The sequence below is a fragment of the Doryrhamphus excisus genome, linkage group LG5, assembly GCF_037039965.1.
Source record: "Doryrhamphus excisus strain RoL-2023G ecotype Guam linkage group LG5, RoL_Dexc_Guam_v1.1, whole genome shotgun sequence".
NCBI classification, from domain to species: Eukaryota; Metazoa; Chordata; class Actinopteri; order Syngnathiformes; family Syngnathidae; genus Doryrhamphus; species Doryrhamphus excisus.
In genome coordinates this window covers 1,594,304-1,618,054 of record NC_136361.1, presented here as the reverse complement: position 1 = coordinate 1,618,054, position 23,751 = coordinate 1,594,304, and the positions used below count along the sequence as shown (strand labels likewise).

The 23,751-nt window shown below is 47.5% G+C and overlaps 1 protein-coding gene across 1 annotated transcript; it reads left to right on the top strand.

Moving 5' to 3' along the window:
- Positions 1 to 2,069: 2,069 nt before the first annotated feature.
- jcada (junctional cadherin 5 associated a) lies at positions 2,070 to 23,445 on the top strand. The gene is made up of 5 exons (XM_058060465.2): positions 2,070 to 2,274; positions 12,699 to 13,230; positions 15,239 to 16,144; positions 16,318 to 19,748; positions 20,751 to 23,445. The coding sequence occupies exons 2-5, from the start codon at positions 12,842 to 12,844 to the stop codon at positions 20,783 to 20,785; spliced, it is 4,761 nt and encodes a 1,586-aa protein (XP_057916448.2). The 5' UTR covers positions 2,070 to 2,274; positions 12,699 to 12,841; the 3' UTR covers positions 20,786 to 23,445.
- Positions 23,446 to 23,751: the final 306 nt, after the last annotated feature.

Below are 23,751 nucleotides of genomic sequence, written 5' to 3'. Positions count from 1 at the left end.
ACAATCGCAGCAACAACAGTGCACCCCCCCCCAAAAAAAAAAGAAAGAAAAGGAGAAATAGATGTGACCCTGAGCAAGTGCTTGTGAGTCTCCAGCCAAATATCGCAACAAAAGATCCAATGTTCCGTATTGCCTTACTTGGGCTTGTCTCTTCCCTCGGTTCCTCATCGTCTTATCAAGTGTCCTCGGATGTTCTGAATACTATCTTGTTCTGTGTACAAGTACCCCATCCTGGGAGTGTACTCGTATATTACTGGATACATGATATGCCTCACGACACTATGCCTGGATTTACTGGGAACAAGATAATCATCACATGGATAAATCATGTAAACATCTAATACCCACAGCTGTGATCAGGACAACTGGACACAACATTCTGGAGGGCGGATTCCCTTCAAAGGCTAATCGACTGAAATCATTTCTACTGTGTAGGCCTGAGCTGACAGCACCTAGCAGCTTCCTCTGCTTTCAGGGGAATTGACTTATATGTAACATCTGTGTCAATATTGTGGAGGTGTAGGGTCTTGGTCTTTTTAAGAGCTGGAAAGGGAGTACGACTGTCAGCTTGGAAGGCACGCAGACAGAATTGGAAAAGGAGAGTTTGAGCTTCAACTGGAGTACCAGAACAACAAAAAATACATGAAATAGACAAATGACTTGATGAACTTGTCACCATTCCAGCATAAAGCTATGCACCATGTGACTATTATACAATAGAGCACCGCCACGGAATGTAAACAACAGGAATGGTCGGGAAGAAGAACCTTAAAATGTGTTGTCACAGTTGATTGATTGAGTTATATAAGACAGTGGCCTCACATTCAGGAGATCCAGGGTTCCAGAACTTTGTGTGCCGCTTGCTTGCGTGGGTTAATTAGGTTAATTGGAGACACTAAGGGTGCGCTCACTCTTGACTTTTTCTGGTCCATCCATCAATTTATATGCTGCTTAGCCTCATTAGGGTCACTGGTGTATGCTGGAGCCCATCCCAGCGGACTTCCGGGGTACACCCTGGACCGGTCGCCAGCCAATCGCAGAGCACTGGTCAGGACCAAAACTGTAATAACGATTGATGGTGGTCACTTTAGTGCAGTCTGGTTTGGGTTTTGGGTTTTGTCAGACCTCCATTGGATCTCCAATTGAGATGTTAGGAATAGGATGCAAATTGCATCATCGTTTCTGACGACTTTACCAAACTGGAATGAGGAATTGTGTGGAATAGCTGGTAAAATATAAGTCCCATGAGTCCTAATGTCCTACAACTCAGGAAAGGTCATGTTGTTTTGGATGCTTGAGGTCATTGGACAATGACCTTCATGTATGTCGTCATCAATCAAGGCGTGACTTCATGGGTATGATTACCTGAGAGCATTATTTGTTCCGCTGACAAAACGACAAACATGAACGCCAGGCAGGCCACACTAAAGTCACCACCGAGAATCTGATTTCCTTTTTCCCGCCACACTTTGAGTCCACATCTTGAGAGGACTGGTACGGGTCAGCCAAGCGAGTGTCTCGGTTTCCAGCGGACGAACACCTCAGTCTTCCTTCGCCCTTGGGAGTAATCTCCTTTTCTGCCAGCTGTGCCGTTTGAGGCTGGTCCGCTATTTAACCCTCAGCTGGAGGCCGGGATGGAGGAAGTGGCGTTCAAACCACCAACCCTCAGCTTGTTGGAAGACCTGCTCTACTCACCTGTGACCCCAATTAGGACAAGCTTGATAGAAAATAGGGGAAAACATAGTGGATAACAAATAATGGATGACATCAGAAGCTAATGAGATCCAATACAAGTGTTTTAGGAAAAATAGACATTATAAGGATATTATTGGAATGTTTTGTTGAGGTCTGCATGACAATGTATTTTTAGCTTCCTAAAAACGTGTTTGTGCACATATGCTTGTGGTACTTTTTCTTAAAGTGTGTTTTTTTTTTTTATTCCTACTGCTCGGTGGCCAAGGATGTGTGGAGGTTAATTATTCATTAACCGCTGCCGGATGATGATAATACATGAGGCGTGCTGTAAATCGATCTTCATAGCAGTTGGAAACGCTGCAAAGGAGATAATATGCGCGGATGAGGCGAAACGCTAAGTGCGCGGTGACCTCAATGCTGGGCGCTGCTGCATCCAGCTGCCTGCCCACTGGAGCGGAGGCGGGATGCTCCCTCGGTGCTCCGTCGTGAGGGGGCTGTTCCCTCCGCACATCCGAGCTCGCTCAGTCCGTCCGGAGCAGCGGCAGGGATGAGAGCTGGGCACCACGACGCGTTTGGCAGGTAAGAAACAAAAGTGTGTCCTGTCGTACGTTGTGGTGTTTGGTTTACGTAAGATGTCACGGTTCCTTCCCCGGCGAGCGGAGAGTCTCCCCCGCGCGTCACTTCGCAATTCCAGCGGTCCCCTCAACTTCATCCAGCCGCCTCGGTGCGCTCCTGTCCGGCTGCGTCTGCCTCACCGCTCCGTTGGATGAGGGGGGGTCGGTTGTGTCGCTTTCCACGCTCGTTATTCCACAGCGAATGAGGACGAGGACGACATTGCTTATTTTTTTAAATTTATTTTCCCTTTTTTTACTTGAGTGACGGGTGGCATTTTGTTTGCTCTTTTCCCATCAGCTGAAGGTTACAGATGGCTGATGGAGCTAGCCAGGCTAGCGTTAGCTCTTCGTGTTCTGTGCAGGAGAGGCCAAACTCCATCCAAAAATTACGCAATTGTCAGCGTCCTAGCTCTTATGAAATGACGTGCACGGTGTCAGACGGAATTCATCTCTTTGCGATAACGCCATTCCTGTAGTAAATGAACGCCTCTTCTGTGAGATATTCCAGCAGAACTTGTATAATTGCATCGCCCCTTCCTAAGTGATGTTTCACCCCCAGTGGGTGGGCGGCTTGAGAGTGATCATGCTGTGCCATCACTTCCAGTATGGTGGGTCAAATCTATGCCGAATTCATCCAAGGACACCACTCATGAGTTTAATGTTTACAATCCACTCCGATCATGTGATGCATTTGAAGGAGACAGCAGTTGGCATGAAAATAGCCGGATGTTGAAGGGAGTTTGGCTGAGCTGTGTAAATGACAAAAGCGTGTCATTTTATTTCAGAACATGATAACATATTGTGCGTCTCTCAGCGTGGACGTACTCAGGAGCCCCAAACGGAAGCGATGGGGCTTGTTGACAAATGGTGGCTTTGATGCTGCCGTGTTGTCGCTGGGTCTCACCTGCAAGCCAGGCTGACTTTGATGACCTTCTCGCCTACGCAGCCTGCAAACTTGAATATCCATATGTTCTCTTGAAATTGGAATGCATTTTACAATGTGGTTCCATTTCCTAGCCAATTCTTGTCGACGTGACGGAGATTTATCTCGCTCTTTACTTGGACATGAAGTCATGTTCCTGTGTTTACAAGTGCTTCATGGTTTCAGTTGGAGAAGGTCTTGCACATAAATAGTCCGGGACGTTGTTCCAGTCATTGTCACAGTGAAGATGTTTCATTCTGCTGTAGTGTATCCCTATAGGTCAAGTGTCCGGTTCTGTCCTTGCAAAGGCCTCTCCCCGGTTGGTCAGCCGTGTCCTCGGGTCTGATTATTATTTTCAGCGGTGTTGTTTATATAGTATTTATGGTGTTGCCCCGCAGCAATGTCTGTTGGTTTTTGACCTTTCATAGCTCAGTGAGCGCGCATTAAAAGCTATTTAGTAAATGTCAGCAAATGTTTTCCAAGACTAGCTAAAAGGTAAAAAAGAAATAAGTGTGCATGCAGGGTAGGTCTTTCACACGTCCCTGGCGTGCGATGCCCTCAGGGGGGGAGGTATGCTGTGATTGGGGAGAGGGGGGGGGGGCACTAAGGAGGAAGCAGCTCATTAATTCCTCCCAGCGAGGGAGGAAAGGTTTGCTCAGCGTATTTGGAGGGGCCCTTCACAGCTCCACGGTGAGTCCAACTTTTACGAGTGGGCCAAAATGAAGCCGGCGATAAGTCCGGGGTGGGCAAACTTCACCGCAGTCTGCAAAGGCGGTGTGCGATATCCCTGAGTGAAATGTTGCCTTTTCTGTGATTATGCTTTGCCTCGGTGGCTTGAGTACGTACTGATAGATCCTCCTCGACTCTACGCTGCTCCGTTCGTCTGTCTTCAGCGTTATTTCAAGGCCGAGCTCACCAAGGAAACACGCCTGGCCATTGGCTCGCTGAAGCCGAGGCCTTGTTGAAAGTCATGGATGTTTGCCTAGCTACAGGGATCCCCTCGGAGCTCCTGTCTGATGTCACATGTGATGTCAGAGTGGAGGTGACGCAGGCAGGCAGGCAGGCAGGACGAGGCAGATAAATGAAGCCAGGCAGAAAGATGTGCAAACGACTGACATCTGCCAGTGTGTCTCTTGGGAGTGAGAAGACGGAGCAGCGGCGTGAAATGCGAACCGTTTGGTGTCGATATTGTTCTGTTCTGATTGGATTCCGGCCACATGTTTGGTCCATCTGCCGCTCCTCCGCTTCCTTAGCGCCAATTGATTCCAACGTGTGAGATAACCCTTAATATTTGTTTCCACTTGTTTACATCACAGTTTTTTACAGCCATGCCTCACGAGTGTGGGAGAATCCTTTCATCCCACCTGTTATCTGGTTCACATTCAAATTTATGCACCAAGCTCCCGATGCAGTGCTGTCTGTTCGACTATCTTCAGCGAGGTACACGCAAAGAGTTTCAAATTGTGAGCCATTTTGCACGGAAGTTGGGAATTGTGTGAAATATGGTGGAGATTATCTTAATGCGTACACCCGCCTTAGGAACACGCAGGTTGTGGGGTTTGTGACAGAAACAACATTTTTGTGAAAAATACATCTCTAATTGACCTCAGTCATCCATGACAGCAGAGCTATTTATTATATTTGTGTTTTTGGCAAATACTCACATTAGCTTGACTTTGGAAAAAACAGTCATCAACCTTTCTGATATGTTGGCGACCAAACCACTAAGTGGTCGGCTTTGTATTGATTTGGTCCACCGGTATTAGGGATGAACCCTGGTAAAACTGATGGTTATTATTACCGTTTCAAATTAAAATCATAAAACCATAATTGATAACTGTACTTCAATAAACTCACCGACCGGTGACGCTGCTCCTTTCTTGGAGAATCAGCCGTTAGTTACGTTGTGTATGTCTCTCTCTCTCTCTCTCTCTCTCTCTCTCTCTCTCTCAAAGCACCAACTGAGATGTAAACAAAAGCTCCTGCCCTCCAAAATGGCCCACAATGCATTGTGCAATGGAGCCCCATCAGCGTTAAACACTCAGACGAGGTGTGTAGTTGACAACGTTGGGCTCGGCCAAGGAAAGTAGATTGTGGGTTATTGTTGTTATTTTAGTAACATTGTTAGACTCCAGTGGTTAGCATGTAGGCCACAGTCAGGAGATCGGGTTCGATTCTCCGCTTGGGCATCTCTGTGTGGAGTTTGCATGTTTTCTTCGGGTACTCCGCTTTCATCCCACATTCCAAAAACATGCTAGGTTAATTGGCGACCCCAAATTGTCCATATTTTTATAAATCTATAATTTGTTTGTCTATATGTGCCCTGTGATTGGCTGGCTACCAGTCCAGGGTGTACCCCGCCTCTCACCCAAAGACAGCTGGGATAGGCTCCAGCATGCCTGCGACTCTAATGAGGATAAGCGATATAGAAATTGAATGGATGGATTGTTAGACTTGACTGTGTGTATCAGTACTTTTTCATCACATTCAACAATACCGTGATGATAATAATAACTGAGATCATTTTCTTCACAATAATCCTGATATGAAATCGTGAATGTGTGAAGCTGGAAGCGTCATTTTTAAAGAATTAAAACTCAGACTAGGAGCCACCCAGAGTCCGAATCTGGTTAAGTCTCTGATCAGCGTGCTCGGTGCTGCTAAACCACGGCCACCGTCATCTCCAGCAGGCCCCCGGATCTTGACAGACACTAATTAAGACAGCACGGATTGGGAATAGCAAAGTGCAGGTGAAGCTTACTGTGCAGCAGAACAGCGCGTCCGTGGATTAGCGTGCCTAATGACCTTGCCTTTATCCCCCCCCCACCCTCTCTCTCATTAAAAATGCCGGCCGTGGAACAAATGTTCAGCCTTGAATATCCCGAAACATGTGAGCGCATTCGGTGGAAGAAAATGTCATGACGTCAAACGAGGCTGATGAGGTCAGCGATGTAAAATTGCTTCATTGATACATTAGGGGCTGTTGCACGGCTGGACCCGGTATGAAAAGAATCAGGACCAGACCGTAATCTTGTGCACCGTGACGTGTCACTGGAGTTAAAAAAAATCAAAATAAAATAAACAACTCTTCTTTATTTTTGCTGCCAGCGGAGTCGGACTGAAATAAGTTCTGAAGTGAAGCAACAAGGGTGGGGGGATATTTAAGCGGCCCACGCATGAGCTGGGGCGGCACAACTGTTGCCGTGGGGTGTGATTAAGAAAATAATTAAAGTATATATCTTTTGGCCAAGCATTCTGCGTGAGCTAATTGACTAACAATGCACAGGGCAGGCAAAGCCAACGTGCGAGCCCAAGCACGCTGGCTCGCAGTGTGGCGATGTGCCGTGTTGTGTAACGCCCGTCTTATTGCTCATCATTGTGTGAATGCATGCACACGCTCTTTATGCAACAAAACATGCCATGCTAAACGTTTTAATGGCGCGTGAGGGCATTGTCATTTCCCAGTGGTCGTGGACTCAGTCACAGCACACAAATGTTGAACTTGTCGGGTTCTTTTGTACTCCAGCCTGCCTCCGCCTGAGAAGGCTGAGAAGATCACAGATGACGCTTAATCAACTCCACTCCACTTGATTTTCCTCAGTCTTGATGTCAGACCTCCGCTATTTACAGGAGCTTGTCAGGTTAGCTTGAATTTCTCCAGCTTTCACCAGGATACCATTTTCTTCTGCTGGTTGGATGGTGAAACGTGGCCTGCGGGATGGAGATGGGTCTTTTACTTTCCACTGCACCGTCCATCCATCCATCCTTGCATCCATCCTTCCTTCCATCCATCCTTCCTTCCTTCCTTCTTTCCTTCCTTCCTTCATTCCTTCCTTTCATCCTTCCTTCCTTCTTTCCTTCCATCCTTCCATCCATGCATAATTCCATCCATCCACCCATTCTTGCATCCATCCATCCATCCATCCTTGCATCCATCTATCTGTCCATCCATCTGTCCATCCACCCATCCATCATTCCTTCCTTCCTTCCTTCTTTCCTTCTTTTCTTCTTTCCTTCCTTCCTTCCTTCCTTCCTTCCTTCCTTCCTTCCTTCCTTCCTTCCTTTCCTCCCTCCCTCCCTCCCTCCCTCCCTCCCTCCATCCATCCATCCATCCTTGCATCCATGCATAATTCCATCCATCCCTCCATCCATCCATCCATTCTTGCATCCATCCCTCCATCCATTCATCCATTCTTGCATCCATCCATCCATCCTTACATCCATCCATCTGTCCATCCACCCATCGATCCTTCCATCCATCCATCCTTCCACCCACCCACCCATCCATCCATCCTTGCATCCTTGCATCTGTCCATCCACCCATCGATCCTTCCATCCATCCATCCTTCCACCCACCCACCCATCCATCCATCCATCCATCCATCCATGTATCCATCCTTCCATCCATCCTTGCATCCATTCATCCCTCCATCCATCTATCCATCCACCCATCGATCCTTCCATCCATCCATCCATCCTTCCACCCACCCACCCATCCATCCATCCTTGCATCCATCCATCCATCCTTCCATCCATCCATCCATCCATGTATCCATCCATCCATGTATCCATCCTTCCATCCATCCATCCATCCTTGCATCCATCCATCCATCCTTGCATCCATCCATCCATCCTTCCATCCATCCATCCATGTATCCATCCATCCATGTATCCATCCTTCCATCCATCCATCCATCCTTGCATCCATCCATCCTTGCATCCATTCATCCTTGCATCCATCCATCCATCCATGCATCCATCCATCCTTCCATCCATCCATCCTTGCATCCATTCATCCTTGCATCCATCCATCCAGCTATACTGTAGCTGTAGATAACTAAAAAAGTATTCCTGTTCATATTGGGCTCCATGTACTAGTAAGACCATTTAACTTGCTCTTCTGTGGCCCCAACCTGACCAGTAAGAGAAGAGAATGATCTCCCGTGGTTTGTTGTGACGCATTTTGGCTTGTTGGATTTTTTATGATGCAAACAGGAGCAAAACCACGCGGAAATAAAAAATCAACCCATCAATTATTCCAACCAGAGACAGCAAGATATAGAACATATGCTGGGGTGTAAAACTACTGTATAATCCTCACGTTTTAGCAGTACTTGTACTTTGAAAGGGAACTGCAATGCCCAGGTTGAACAGCTGCTCACTTCCTAATTTATAGGCCGATTGAAGAGAAGGTTTTTCATTAGTGTACCAGGTTCAATGATGGACGTGTGGCTCCTGACCCAGGAGGCTTTTTCTAATAGATGTTGGGTCCAGGCCAGATGACATGTCAACACTTAATGTCGCTGAGTTAGTACCCACCTGAAGCCGAGGTCGCCGTGTGCAAAATATCTGTCCGGCTGTTGATTCGTCAGGCCCCTGTCAAAAGCAGGCCTGTGACACTTTTCCACCGTACAAACAGAAGCCTGCAGGGAGGCTGATTGGAAACATTTGGGACACAGCCGGAGCACCTCCGTCCCCACAGTGGAGCACTTCCTCAGGAAGCGAGACGCGCCATTCAGTGGACACGGTGATGTCACATGGTTAAACAATCCACAGGCCTTTGCTGTTTGCCGAATGTGACGGGAGAAAGGGCCCGTGCGTGCACAGTCCAAACAGATGCGGGCCAGAGTCCAGCCAAGTCCACACCCAGCTTGGGTCCCTCTTCATTGATCCAAGGAGACCGGGAACAATGTGGAGAGGTGCGGCTCCTGTGGAATATTTTTAGTAAACAGGAAGATGGTCTTTTCGGTCGGGTGTATGAGCCGTCTTTGTATGCTGAAGATTCCGCTCCCTAATCAAATCCATGTCTCCTCCACGGCAACATAAATCATTCCTACTCGGTTTGTTTGGACCACAGAGCAGACATATGTTTTCATAGACCATCATCCCCGCTCGCTCACAGTTTTTCATTTCAGGCTTCAACCCCCGCAATGTTGTTAGCCAGTATTGTGTGCCACCCAGGGTGTCCCTCAGCACCATCCCTCATCTCAGTTTGGCCATAAATAAGGAGGTGACACCAAACTGTCAACCTGCAAGCCGTCATGCTGCAGCAGCCATCCATGTGTGCACCTTCGTTTCGCCGCTAAAAAAGCCCCTAATTGTTTGATTTGATTCCTTTTTTGGCTGAACCAACCCCGGCCTCGGCCTCGGCACACGGCGGCGTGACCTCAAAAGTAGCCGCATCGTCGCTTTGACTGCATCATGAGTGAAAACGAAGCGGCTGATGAGAAGAGAACGCACGGGGGGGCGGTGCGAGGGTCGTCTGTGGGGAAATGCCAGCCCTCATGTGGTTCCGTTTATTTTTAGCTCACCAGGCAGTCTATGTTATCCATATAAACTATTTCATTCATCCCTTTCCGAGCGAGCCGTGTCAACAAAAATACACGCAGGCTGCACTTTGCTATATTCAAGGAAGCACAATGCTGGTGCTTTTTCACACAAGAGGGTATTGTCACGGAGCACAATGTTTTTGTGTCATGGGGGATGAATGTCGGCCATTGTTGCTCGGCGTTCCTTCAATCCAAGGTTTTATTTGATATCAAAATGAGTAATTCCATTGCGTAACAGCATTAGCGGTATTTAAATGCAGCTTGTCATGGGAAAGAAGGAGCGGTGGGGGCGGCGGTGGGGGCGGGGGCTGCATGAGGGTAGATCACTTTACAGGAGGAAATCCTCACTTTAACTGATGATGGAGATAATCCTCGTTTACCGGTGACACCAAGAGCAATTGCCTCAGATTAAGGATTACGTTGGATCAGACAGCATATGGATGTTCACTTAAAACAGGTTTATATGCAAATGCAATGTTATCGCAAGGTAAGGTGGATTATCATATTAAATATGATCATATTCATGAGCGCAGCCCTTGACCCAAGTCTAATTTAATTAAGCCTCTGGAAGCAAGGAGTCCTGATAGCCATCGCACGGATCTCAGAGTTTACGCTGTGGGATATTTGGGAAACCTGCGTCTCGGCATAAAGCGAGTATTTTAAAGCAGACACAGAAGAATATCAGTCTATTTACGGAGTCGTTCGTGCGTTTGCCTCATTCCCCCCCAACCACCGTAAATGGAAGTTGACATGCTTCTAATTAGCTCATTTGCATATTAAATCGGATCTGATCATACGATATTGAAAATGAAGGACAGTTGGCTTTGCACTTTACTAAATTAAACCTGATCTTAGCCCTGGAATATTTCCGTGCCCTATTATGTTAGCATTTGTCTCGCTTGCTGTGAACCATTATTTTCTTTTCGGTTTCGATGAATCGTGTCATCGGTTATGAGCTAGCTATACTCCCATTAGTCAGTACCGGACAATTTCTGAAAAAAAAAACCAAAAACATGCTTTTCAAAGTCGATCCCGCGCCGCAGCAAACCCTACGTGCGTCGTGCCAGCACCCGCATTGAGCCGACAAGGGATGCACTTTGTCCCGTTTGACAGCATCTTGACACAGACTACTCCAATCCATGCTAATCCACCATTGCTTTTGGACTTTTCTTGCATCGTTGTTTACACGCTTTGTGCGGCTGTCACCGGTAGCAGCCAGCTAGCTCGCTTGTTCAAGTTATCCGAGTCTTCAGACTCCAAATGTCACTTTTTACAAACGTGATATTTTGTTATTAATCCAAACAAACAAAGTGGTTAATTTGGAGCTCGTTTTTGTCCCACAAAGAAGGTAGGAGTGCTGTCCTGACACTAACTACTGTATTGTCTTGACATTGTTCATAAAAAAAACATCCCAGCTAGCCTCTCCTTGAGGAGATTACGCAAATTGGAAAGAGTGAAAGTTAACTAAAGTATTAACTGGGTAAGAGCCAAGAGTCAATCCTCCAAAGCTAACAGGTTTAAGGTTTTAAATGAAAAAGATAATCTTATTAAGGACCCAGACCTACAAAGGGAGTGGAATTTCACGCTTTTGGATCCTGTTAATCACCTCCTGGTAGCTCCGCTGAGGTTCAGGTAGAAGGAGCAGAGAAGGAGCAGAGCAGGAGCAGCAGGCTTCGGCCAGGGGAGTGACGCTGCCCCCCCTCCCTGAGTCGAGGCTGTTTTATGATTATCGTGACAAAACAAATCCCAAGAAGCAAAACAAATGCCAATCTGTTGCAGATGAATCCATTTTGGCGAGGCTGCGTCTGCCATCTGTTTGTCAAACCGAAAAGGAGCAATTTGGCCCCTGCCGTTCAACAATCACGGCGCCATTGGCTTTTAAACTGAAGTGCATTCGATTCCGGCAGCCGATCCGGTCCGGCTGTTGCGGAATGCCGTTTCTTATTAAGGACAAGCCACAACCGGCAGTCCGCTTCAGTGGAGAGTCTGGAGTCGATGGGCTGCGGCGGCATCTGTCCTGTTGACGTATGACTTCACCAAGGGCGTGACATCGTTATCGGATGCACCCTGGGTATCGTCTCTTTGACTCTTCGTGATGATTATACACCCACAAATATATTATTCCTCTTCCACATATTATTATATTATTATAGAGGGGTTTGAACAGAGTATGTCCAATGCTAGCCAAGAATTAGCTTTCTTACCCTTCCAGAATCCTACAACCTTTCCCATTGATCTCATGGCAGCCCCCCAAAGCCCCCTCGGTCACATGGTACAGTACATAGCTTTGTGTTGCAGCGCAACACCGACTATGTTCTTTTCAGCGATTAAACAGCTGGCAACACAAGTAAGTACGCCTCGCAGTGAACATGTCCAAAGAGTCAATATTTAATGCGGCCACACTGTTCTCTAGCACTGCCTTAGTTCTCTTGGGCATGGAATTCAGCAAAGCTGCACAGGTGGTTACCGGAATCATTTTTCCACTCCTCCACCTTTTACTTGCGGATGCCCCGGAGGTGCTGGGTCTGGTTCAGGGAGACATACTTGACCAGGCCACCTTGGAGAGCTGCTTCCTGGCGATGGCGATGGCCCGTTTGATGTAAACGTACACCAACTGTGCATTCATGGCCGCCATATTTACCAACGATGTGTCTCCAGAAGCAACCAGGCTGATTCCTCCATCCTTCCGCTGTCATCCACTCCGCTCTTGGCATACTTGCGTGGCATCGGGGAATATCTGGGGGTATCTGTGATGTTCTAAGCAGCGTTCCCGTCTTCAGCGTATTTCAACTCAGTGACCGCATTTCTCAGCATTCACTCGCAATTTCTTGGGGAATTCCAGTTTCGAGTGTTTTTTTTTCTTTAAAAATGTTGCATGTCCTTTCAGACTGAACAGAAAATACTTTTGAGATGCTGGAAGTAAGGAAGGGAATACGAGCAGAGAGGAATGCATTCCTTCATTTGCCTGAGTGATGTCAAACAGGAGCCAGGAGCATCCTGCTATTCAATGACAGTCATGTTCATTTGCCTTTTTGGACACTTGAGTTAAATGGGGGGGGGGGGGGGGGTAACAGTTTTACTTTACCTTGTTTTCTGTCTCGTCTCTTCATGATGTCCTCCGCCTTTTTCTCTACTCAGTGATGGCCTCAGCTGAGCAGTCGTGACGGCGCTCCTGCCGCTGCACACAGGGAAGAAGCAGAGACACCTTGACACCCGACCTGCCGTCCTCAGACAGAAAGGGGGGGGGGGGAGGAAACACACCAGCACAAACAAATGCGAACATGTACAGCGTGGAGGACCTCCTCATCTCTCATGGATACAAGCTTCCCAAGCATACTACCTCCTCCACGACCCCGACCCCAACCCCCGCGTCGTCTTCTTCGTCTTCATCCCGCCAGGCACCCTCGTCCTCACCTCCATCCTACAGCAAACACCACGAGAGCTTGGGGAGCAGGCCCAGTAGCCGGGCGGTGAACGGCTACGAACGGGGGCCGAGGGTGGCGTTTGGGAACAGCTGCGGAAGCAGGCACCCTCAAGGCTACGAGGTTGGAAGTGCGTGTCCCAACAACAACGTGGAACCCAGAATCAGGAGCCAGTCCAGGCAGGAAGGTGACAGCCAGGTCCACGTTGAGACCCCTTCTTACGGGGATTCGCTGACGTCAGACGGCGGGTAAGATCCCTGATTGTCCCGCCAAGCGTCCTAATTGTGCTTACCCAGAAGCCTTCTTTGCTCTGGTGCCTTTGATGGAACAGATCCATGACATTAAATCGCCAATCAATAGTTTTTGTGTCTGGATTCAACAAATTTAAACGGCACCACCCCTTTCCCTCATGCTCCCATTTATTGTAGCGCTCTCCAGCCTCCCCCAACATAACGCAGGCGAGGTGAGACAATGTGTGCTGGACTCCTAATGGGCCGCATTGGACCTGAGAGTCCTGATCCAAACACCTGGAGGGCAACCCTACGGTATCTGCCCCATTTAAGCATGCCAAACGTTACACAGATGCCATTCTTACTCAGCCCTCAACAGTCTTTCACTCGGTCTCAATAGTTCCACCTAATTATAGAGTACATACCCATCAATAATGCATCATCGATATAGGCTGTATTCAATAATGTATATGAACGGTGGGCTATATTTAGCTCACTCTGGAGTCATGCAATTGAGACACGTTAGTTGGATCGTAGGAGCGATACGTTTGTAGATATTTCCTGGTGGCAGCTGGACTGTTGTTTCCTCTTTTTTTAACCAGGGTGTTTAGTTTGACTATTTGCGCTAGCTAGTGTGCTGTAACCGAGACAACGTCAATACAGCTGTTCCTGCACCCAAACAGTCAGATTGCTTTGTTAGATTTTTTTTTTCCTTCCCTAAGATTCCGCTTGGCATTTTTCTAATCCTGTTTTCCCGTCAGCCGCTGAAAAGAATAGAAATGTCCTTGAGAAAAGTCACTGGCTGTTTTAGTATTTTGCATTGTATTGATTATTTCTTTGAGAGAACTAATCCGCATACTCATATCACAGCTTTGGCCAGTGGGAATGAGGGGATTGCTACAACATTTACGGCCTGCAATTTTCTGTCTGTTATTCTTTTTCTCTGCTCATCCAAATCACTTTTTCCCTGGCAGCTTTAGTTTGGATAAGAAAGCGGCCCGTCTTTGCGCTCCCATTATGCACGGACACAATTAGACTAATGATGCTAACTCATCTTACATGAGATGTCCACTAATTGAGCTGATTGGCTTGGTTTCCCCCTTTCCCCCCCTGGAAAAAATCAGACCAGTGATGTTCATAGAGGGAAATGTCAAGGTCGGTCAATGGCCTCAGCCTTGGCGGCGGCGTGCATCTTTTTTATGGTGTTGGTCAGTCACACTGCAAACGGGTCCAATCAGGAACACAGGAATCCCTGTGTTGGTCTTTAAGCATCTAATTGTTGAAATATGATACATTATTAGGACGAGCCGTCTGTATGAGCGTATATGGAATATTGTAGGTGCATTGGGATGGAGGCACAATGCCATCTAAGTGACTTTCTTGTGGTTATCTGTCTCCATCTAGTGGAGGTTGGATGCAACTGTTGTACTGACGACACCATTCATGTTTTGCTTTCACCACAAATTCTTTTACAAATATTTCATTGAAATACAGATGTCTCTCGTTTATAGCAGTTAATTGGTTCCAGACCAACCACAAAAAAAAATAATTTATATTCAATAGGATTGAATATTTCACAGTTAGAGCATAGAAAACCTGTTTAGGGCTTTCTAAGTATGGTTTTGAAACATTATTAGAACCCTGTAGATGCAAAGTAGCACGCCTATAGTCACTTTTACACTCATTGTTTCCATCACGGTGTGCAAATTTTATGCTAGACGGGCCTCCAGCTCGCAAGCTAGCAAGCTAACAAGCTTAAACAGACAGCCTTGAATTTATTTCTTCTAAACTTAAGAAGCCAGAATCTTACCACTTCCACATGGAATGGGAGAACTTTTTTTACTCTATCATGTGGACATGCCATGGCTTGTGTCATTACTGCCCCCTGGTGACCAGAGTGCCACAAATCACTTGTATTTCAATGTGTTTTGAATATTAACAGAACATCACAAAACAGCCATCATTTATAAATTCTTTTATTTCCGTAACTTCCGTGACTCTGGTTTAACCGTGTCTCTCCGTGCAGGTTCTGCGATGGCACCAGAGGTCAACAGATGCAGCCCAAGGACGTGTCCTTCTGGAGGAGGAGAGGCCAGGACTTCACCGTGCTGCTGGACTACGCCGACCTCAGAGAGCCCCACGCAGGGGGTCACGGGGAATACAAAAGGCCGGAGGGGCCTCAACAAGCGAGAGGTCAAGAGTTGTCGGCCGAGGATCGCCAAAGGGTAGTCCAGGAGAGGCAGCGCTGGGCAGCCCAGGTCCAGGCTCGCGCCAAAGAGAGGGAAGCGGCTCTCAATCAATGGAGAATGGCAGCCGAGAGGAAGTGCCAGACCCTGGGGGCGGACGAGTGGCGTCCGAGCGTCAGTTTCAGCCGCCAGATGTCGCAGAGCGAGGGTGAACGCTGGGCAAAGGAGCAGCAGCGGCTCCATGCCAGGACACCGGAGGGAATGGTCGTCCACCCCAGGACCAAAACTAAATCCCACTCTATGCCCAGGATGCTGCGGCCTGAGAGCCTGCAATATGTGGACGTGACCCCGTGTGGGCAGGAACTGTACCGGCGCGTCAATGGTCACCCGCTGTCACACCACGACCTTTACAGGGCGCCTCGCTGGCCGGAGAACGGCAGGCCGGCAAGCGCCAACCAATTATCATTAACGCCAAAGCCCCGCTTCACCCGGCCCCCGAGACCGCCCTCCTATGAGATGCACCAGCAGATCAGGGGAAGCTGTGAGATATTGTCCGGGAGGGACTCCGTGATGTCCCAAACAAGGGACAGGACTCCTCTTCCCATCACGCAGCCGGGTGATGCCCCACTGGACTATTTTGCACAGGACTCTGGACCTCCGGGATACATCCCCCCTCCGTCGTACAAGAGAGCCCCTGTGATTATTGGGGGGCGTCGGGGATATGGTGAGATTGCAGTTGACTACAGGTAAATCGTCCTGCCATTTATTTTTCCAATGTGAGGATTGCATGAATGAAATAAGATTTCAAACCCCAAAATGAAGTTGGTCTTTAATGTTCTCCAGCCCGCCCAAAACCTGGAGCAACCTGCGAGGTAGACAGCGAAGGAATTCTTTCTAAAACGTGTTGTTTCACCTGCAGGTACAGAGGTGACGTGTACCAGCATATACACGTGGCTCCAGACGGGTCTCACTGGATCGCTCGGCACCCGGCGGGCTCTTGGTCCGAGCCGCCCAGGGAGAGGTGTACGGCAGGCCAGAAGCAGCTCCATCCGTTGTGTGCCATGCAGGGCCCGGGGGGGAGGGTTCAATACATCTCCTTTGACGACCCCCGCATCCGCCACATTTCCTCAGCCCTGGGTGGAAACTCCCTGACGGACGCTGACAAGATACGCCACATCCGCAATGAGCTTCCCGGCAACGCCGCGTCAGAATCATCTTCCAGCAACAGTGCCTTTTTGCCCCCGTCCGGGGGGGCTTTTATCGCTGCCAAACTGGCCAGCGATGTTAATCAGACATCTTTATGTGACTTTGACAATGACAATAAGAGTTGGCACAGCAATTTGCACAAAGAGACTGTGGATAACTTCTCAGCAACTGACCAAAACTGCAACTCCTATTCCAAAAACCAACGTCCTCCTCCGTCGCCATCTTCAGCCTTTCAGGCCCCAGTCAGAAGAGCGTCATCTCGCCAGGGGCCCAGTTTAGATCAGGTCTTTGCGGAAACCATTACACAAGTGAAGAAAATCGTCCCAGAATCGGTGTCGGAGAATAACCGCAGTACAAAGAGAAGAGTGAGCGAGACCATCTTCTGCCTTGTGTCTGTTCCCCTTCACACACCAACCAACCTTAATAAAGATTCATCTGCGGATCAGAACAACAACGACACAACACGAAGTCTGACGGTGAGCAACACAGAAACCTTTGCCGTAGGTCTCAAGGAGACCCACAGCCTGAGAAGCAAGTCGGTCAACGAGATGCCCATCAGACTCCAGTACTCCCACTTTCACACCAGCAGCACTTCCTCCCTGAGGAACTACAAGAGGGCCCCTTTAAGGAAGGAGATTATAGACGCCTGGGCCCTTCAAGCCAGTGAAGACAGGGAGATGTGTTATGCTGGCTCTTGGCCGGGAAACCAATACCGTAACCAAGAGACCCAGACCGGCTCACCTTTGACGGTGGTCAAAAGTCCAGAACCCCAAAGTCCACCTGGTGGACAGGAACCTGTCCACTCCGCTTCGGACGCAACCACTGACAGCGGTGTGGGGACCGACAACGGTTCCTCTTACGGCTACCCCATGGCCGGCCAGAAAGACCTCCAACCCTCCAGCAACAGCGCCTTCTCCCGTCTCAGCAACAGCCCGACGCCGCAGCAACAACCGAAAGCCGTGGAAGATGCGTCCTCCCAATCCAATCAACAGGATCAACGAGACAAGAATCCATCATCTCCAAAGAGGAGCAACTCCACTCCTCCCGAGAGTACAGAAGTGGCCTTTGGTCAGTTTCTCCTAAAGCCGGTAAACCGACGGCCGTGTGACGCCATCGGCGAGCTGGAGAGCATCAACAAGGAGATGCAAGACACAATCAGCAAGAGACCGCATGTGGGTCGGTCAGTGGATGATCTCGATGGCATGAGGACAAGAATTAGCCGAGCGCATTTCACTGCCGGCCTCGGAAAAGATCCACGGGGTCCGACACCCGTACTCTCAGAAAAAACTGCTATCAAAGTCAGATCGAGATCCTTTCCTCCTGCACATGATTTGGAATCCGTGAGCATGCAAAAGGCGTTCTCCAGGCCCCCACCCAACGCACCCCCAGCTCCGAAGGTGGGCCCGACATCCGCCCCAGGGGGGAGGCAGCCTCCGTCCTTCCTGCCTCAACACAGTGACACAAACCGGCTCTATCGGCAGGACATTCCAGTCCCTCAGGAGTCAATGCTCAGGGATGTTGGACTAACCGTCTACACGGAAGCCCCTAGCGGCCACGCGGCGACAACGCAAGGCTCCCATCCGCTCCCGTCTCGACTTGATCACAAGGACCTGCCGGTGCAGCTTTTGAGGGAGAGCGGCCCAGGACACAATTCCGATCTCGGGCATGAAGATGAAGCGGACACCGAGACTAAAGCCACGTTAGACAAACCGCCGCGACGCAAGGAACCGCTAAATGTGAACTTTTCTGGAACCAGGAGCTGCAAATCAAAAAGTTCCCTACTGGATGCCCGACTGGCCAAGGATGAGAAGTTCCGGATCTCTGAGCCGATGAATACAAACGAGCCCACAATGGCAGATGAGCACCTGGAGACCTTGTTGATTCAGGAGAAAGCTAACGCTTTAGCCACGGAGGACCTCAGTACCTTGTACGAAGTGAAGTGTGCAGAGGGAATCCCGGAAAATGAATCAATTGAGCAGAGAGCAGCCAGGATTTTGGGTATCAACGTTCCAGTGGGCACTTTGGGGGTGTCAGATGGGACATCGGAAGGGAACAGTGATGATGCGGAAGCCTTAGCTGAGGAAACGGAGGATTCAGGTGAAGACCAACAGAATGTGATTGGAGAGCCCGAGCAAGTCAAAACGGAAAGCTTCACTACACCAGGAAAAGAAGAGCCAGAGACAGAAGAGGTCAAGGTGTTAACAGTAGACCACAATGAAGATGGCCGACAAAAGCACAGCAACAATCAGGATGACGAACACGGTGAAGGTGACATCACTCAGCCAGTGGTGGTGCTGGATCTGCCCGAATTCCCACCAAGTAATCTCCCCCTATCCCTCCCCATGGGCACTGACGACAAGCCAGCAGCACGGATGTCCAGAGGAGAAAAGAAGGGTTGCGGTGGAGCAAGCAAACTCATCGAATCCCTGCAAGATAAGCTCTGCTCTTCTGCTTCCGCATCTGCTGCATCTATGGGCAGGTCGACCTCGGACAGAATCGCCCGTCTCAAAGAGCTGGACTCGGTGTCAAGAATAAGACGCCTCAGTCTGAAAGGGTCCAATTCCATTGGAGAGTCTGAGCCTGAGGAGATGGATGGAGGTGAACAGGAGAACTTTGTTGAAGATGAGCCACAGGTGGAGGACAAGCAAGAAGATGAAGGTGTGAAAGAGCAGAGTGAGGGCACAGAGCATGTGGAAACACAAAGCCAGATGGTAGATCTCACAGAACGTTGTCAATCCGATGAAGATATATGCAAAGGAGATGGAAAACCAAAGGAGGTTGAACAGACTAATGATGTTCTTGCACTAAAAGCAATACAGGAAGTAAGTCGAGAAGATGCTGAGGTAAAGACAAAGGAGCCAGAAGGAAAAGCAGACACTGAAGTTGAAGACCAGACACACCGATGTGAACAGAACGCAGCAGAAGTCAGTAGATGTGAGAATCCGGACACGCAGAAAACCAGGCAGTCGGACGTGAAGGTGGAAAAGATTCCCAAAGCAAAGCGGCGCATGAAGCTCCAGAAGCCTCCACTGCTTCCTAAACCTCGGAGTGTTCCCAAAAGGGAAATAAGCCTGCCGCTCAGCTTCAGCACCGGGACCTTTGCTCCCTCCAATATGGAGGATGAGGAGATGCACACGGTCTCAGGTGGGTCGGAGGATTTGAACCATTTCAGCATGTAATGTTTACATCCACTTAGCCTGTGACTCCAAATTTGGCCTTTCGGGGGGGGGGGGACTTGATGAAGGGTGGGAGGTTGGCGAGGGAGAGCAAGGTTGACGTCCTTCCTCAGTGTCCGGACGTGTGACCATGTACACGAGCGAGTCTTGTATTCACTTTGAAGTCATTTATGGGCATGCCTCATAGCATGATACCTTGTAAAGTGAGGGCCACCTTTGTAAGATGCGTTTAAAAGTGTTAGATAATAGAAACTAAAATAGAATAGAAAGTAATATTTGTAAAAGATGATGCTAAGGTTTTATCGTATTTAAGTGTTCTAAACTCCTGTTTCCATGCCAGTATTGTAATTGAGTTGCGTTTACACTGCAGGTGTATGTGGATATAAATCCCATATGTATGTATGTATGGAATGTTGGGGAAAGGCACGCCCAGATGTCGGCAAAGGTTCTTCTTGTCATCATAAAATTATAGACAACTTCTGGACAAATATGCAGTACTTTTGCAACCCAAATACCTTGTTTTTGGAGTATTTGATGGTTTCCAGGAAGTATTGAGGTGCTCATAACGCCTCCTTATCATAGTCAGGAGATGCTTTTGTTGTTTACACTCCGTGCAGCCATCTTTGAAAGCCAGCTCGGGGCTAGTGATGCTTCTCCGGCTTTCCAAGTAGGAAATCTGACCACACACGGTGTTCCAGTTGAAACTTCCGATTGGGAACTCAAATAAATCCACACAATTGACAGAATTCCTGCCAAGGCCAAACAATCCCAATTTGGAAAAACACCTAAATGAAAGATCCCGGATCAACACATTTAGTCTAAGCTGCTCCAAAATGGAACGGGTTCTTCCTGGGCCCACGCCCCGGCTTTTGTATTCCTGCAAGCTGTCCGGACGTTGTAGCCGCTGACGATTGATTGGCGAGTGACAATCCTGATTCCCTTTCTGTTATTTCCTCTCGTTTCTCATCAGACTCCTACGACCCCAGTCGAGTGGAGCGCGTCTGAGCGCCGACTCTGCCTTCACCGCCGTGGACGTCACATCGGTCTCCCGAGTTAACGAGCTTTTCCCAAGAAGAAATCCAAAAAAGGCTTTCATCTCATCCACGGCTTCTTCGGCGGTGACCCTTGCGGTATTGTCACATACCCCCCCCCCATCCGACTGTCCGGGTGCTGAATCAAAATAGGCGCTGCCAGTTCTCCCGGCCTTTCCATCCTTCCTCAATCCCCCCCCTCCTCGACCTTTCTCTGCTCCGCCAAGTCAACTGCCTTCCTCGGAAAGATTCCTGCGTGTGTCATGATGTTCCTTCTGCACTCGGGCTTCTGACTCGGTGTCCAGTTATGAATGTAAAAGTGCTTCTGCTTTTCAAAACAAACAAACAAAAAAAAAGGAAAAGTCCAAACAAAAAAGGCAACAGTATTGCGTTACAATCACTATGAACTTTCACATGTAAATAAGAAGTATAAAGTTTTATCCAGAGTATAAAAAGATCAGTTGAAGAAATGTATATTTTCTTATATCAGTTCAGAAAATGCTCCATTTTTGAAATGGTGGTATTTGGGTGTTGGACTAATAATGGAACCCTCTTATGACGTTCTCTATTCTTCTACCCGCGTGATAGCGAATGTACTCAGAGAGCCTGCAAGGAGAAAAACACTGTGGTCTTTCAATAGCTTCACTCAACAGCAATATAGTTACACATGTACACATGTACACATGTACACATGTACACATGGGATATACTGTTACGCTTTCATTTATGTCCACTCCAAAGCTTTTCCTTTTGGTACAAGTGTGTCAGATTATTGGCGTCACGTCGGTGAGTACGTAGGTAATACTTTGAAATACACAAACGACGTGGGTGTGATTTCAGCACTGGTAAATGCCTCATGCTCCATCATACATCTTAAATCATCATTACTAAAATATATATATATATATATGTATGTGTGTGTATGTATTTTGGCATCAAGAGAGGTCTATATTTAACTGTGGCGTTGTTGTCTGTGGTTTCAGAAGTGCTTTCCTGCAGGAAACGACGATGTAGCTCTTTTGAAGAACGGTCTGCCTTGTGTGCAAATGTCACTTGTACGTACGTCCCATACGACATCTTTTTTTTCTTCTGAAAATGATCCGGAATGACAAAAGTGTTGGCAATAATATTCATTAGAATAATCATATGGAATTGTAAGATGATGATGATGCTTGACACAGGATTACGGGGATCAGAGTGTTTGGGCCACGCTTTAAAAATGAACACGGTCGTCCTTTAGTACTTTGTTCTTCCAATATAGTACATCCAAAATATATTGATGACTAAATCCTGCTGTTTAGTGATAGAACATGGCTTATTAGTTGTCAGAAATATCTATATTTAAGCATATTTGGGCTAAATTAAGCATTTTCAAGCATACAAATGGATTAAAATATATTGAAAGACGTGATGATATGTAGTGTTCTAAGTTGGTCACTAGGTGGCAGTCAGTAGTGTACAGAACAGGAAGTAAAAAACAAGGAACAAAACAACTCTCGCAATGCTAACGTGTCAAAGTTATGTCTTATTATGTTTACCATATTGGGTAACAGGAGTGTAAAGGCGACTATAGGGCTGTTATTCATGTCTGGAGGGCTCTAATGTTAATTTAGAAGGTCGTTTTTTTTATTGTGTTTCGTTGTTTCATTTTCAAAAAATGTGAACTTTCCAATCATATTGATCCATTTCTCCAATTCTATTCTTATTTTCCTTCATCAGCGTGGCCCCAACACTCCTTTATCTGCCGTATGAAACTATCTTCTGGATATTATCTAAGCATGTTCAGTGACATATCAGTGCTGATTATGGGCATGACTGTCAATCAGCGTACAGCAAGGGTGTCCAAAGTGCATCCCGGGGGCCGTTTGTGATGCGTTTTTATTGGCCCATGTCATATTAAGAATATAAATCTATCCGAGTGGTGCCCCACATCCTTTGATTTGTCAGTAAGCGGCCCCCCAGGGGTAAAGTTTGGACATCCCAGTGACTTTTGGGTTTATGATAGCAATACAAGAAATTTGGGAATATACCAAACTAAAGTGTGTACACTATGCATTGGATTGGATCCATGACGTTGTTGGTGTGTCGGTAGATTTCCGTGGAAGTGGTTTTGAAAGGCCTTGATCCGTGCGAGCTCAAACGGGAGCTCCGTCCCGGTCTTGTTCTCGGCCCAGTACCCGTCCCTCCGTGTTCCAGGCCGTCCTCCGTCCTCTTTTGGACCGCAAGTTCTTTGTAACATGTAGACTAATCGGTGCACATCTTGCTTTGATATTTTCTATTTTCATACAACATATGTACAGCTTCTTTTTTTATTTTGGTCTCCCTTTTTTGGTGCATGAAATGCGTAACAAGTCACAAAGTATTTGCATTTCTTGCATTTGGTACTACAGTATAAATATAGTCTATCCAATAAACTGTTATATTTCATATAATGTATATCTTATTTTCAAAAAAGGTATTCTACATATTTAAAGCAGAATATGGTATTTTTAGATTGTGAAAAGGGAACTAACTCTAAAAAGGCACAATGTTTGTCTACATTTAAAGAGATCATTTAGAATGATCGTCAATAGAGACAAGTGTGTGCTATTGTACAGTATTACAAGATATTCATAAATAAAGTATTTGCATGAAGCATTTAGCCTTGAGTCTTTTTATCCTCCGTTCATCCTTAATTTAGGCAGGACATCACGTGACTATGGGCCCGGGGTTGGTTTTATACTCAAGTGTATTGAAGGTCATTGTGGAGTACGTGCACAACACAGTATCCTCCACTAGAGGGTGGTGTTTCTCATGTAACGTCTCTGATGTTTTTGCACTTCCTGGTTTGGCCGTTTAAATACATAGTGGGCGTGGCTAGCATAAACCAATTTTTTATGTGGCCAACTGGCAAGTGTGCATTATATTTTGAAACTCTGCCTAGCAACAAGTGGCGACACA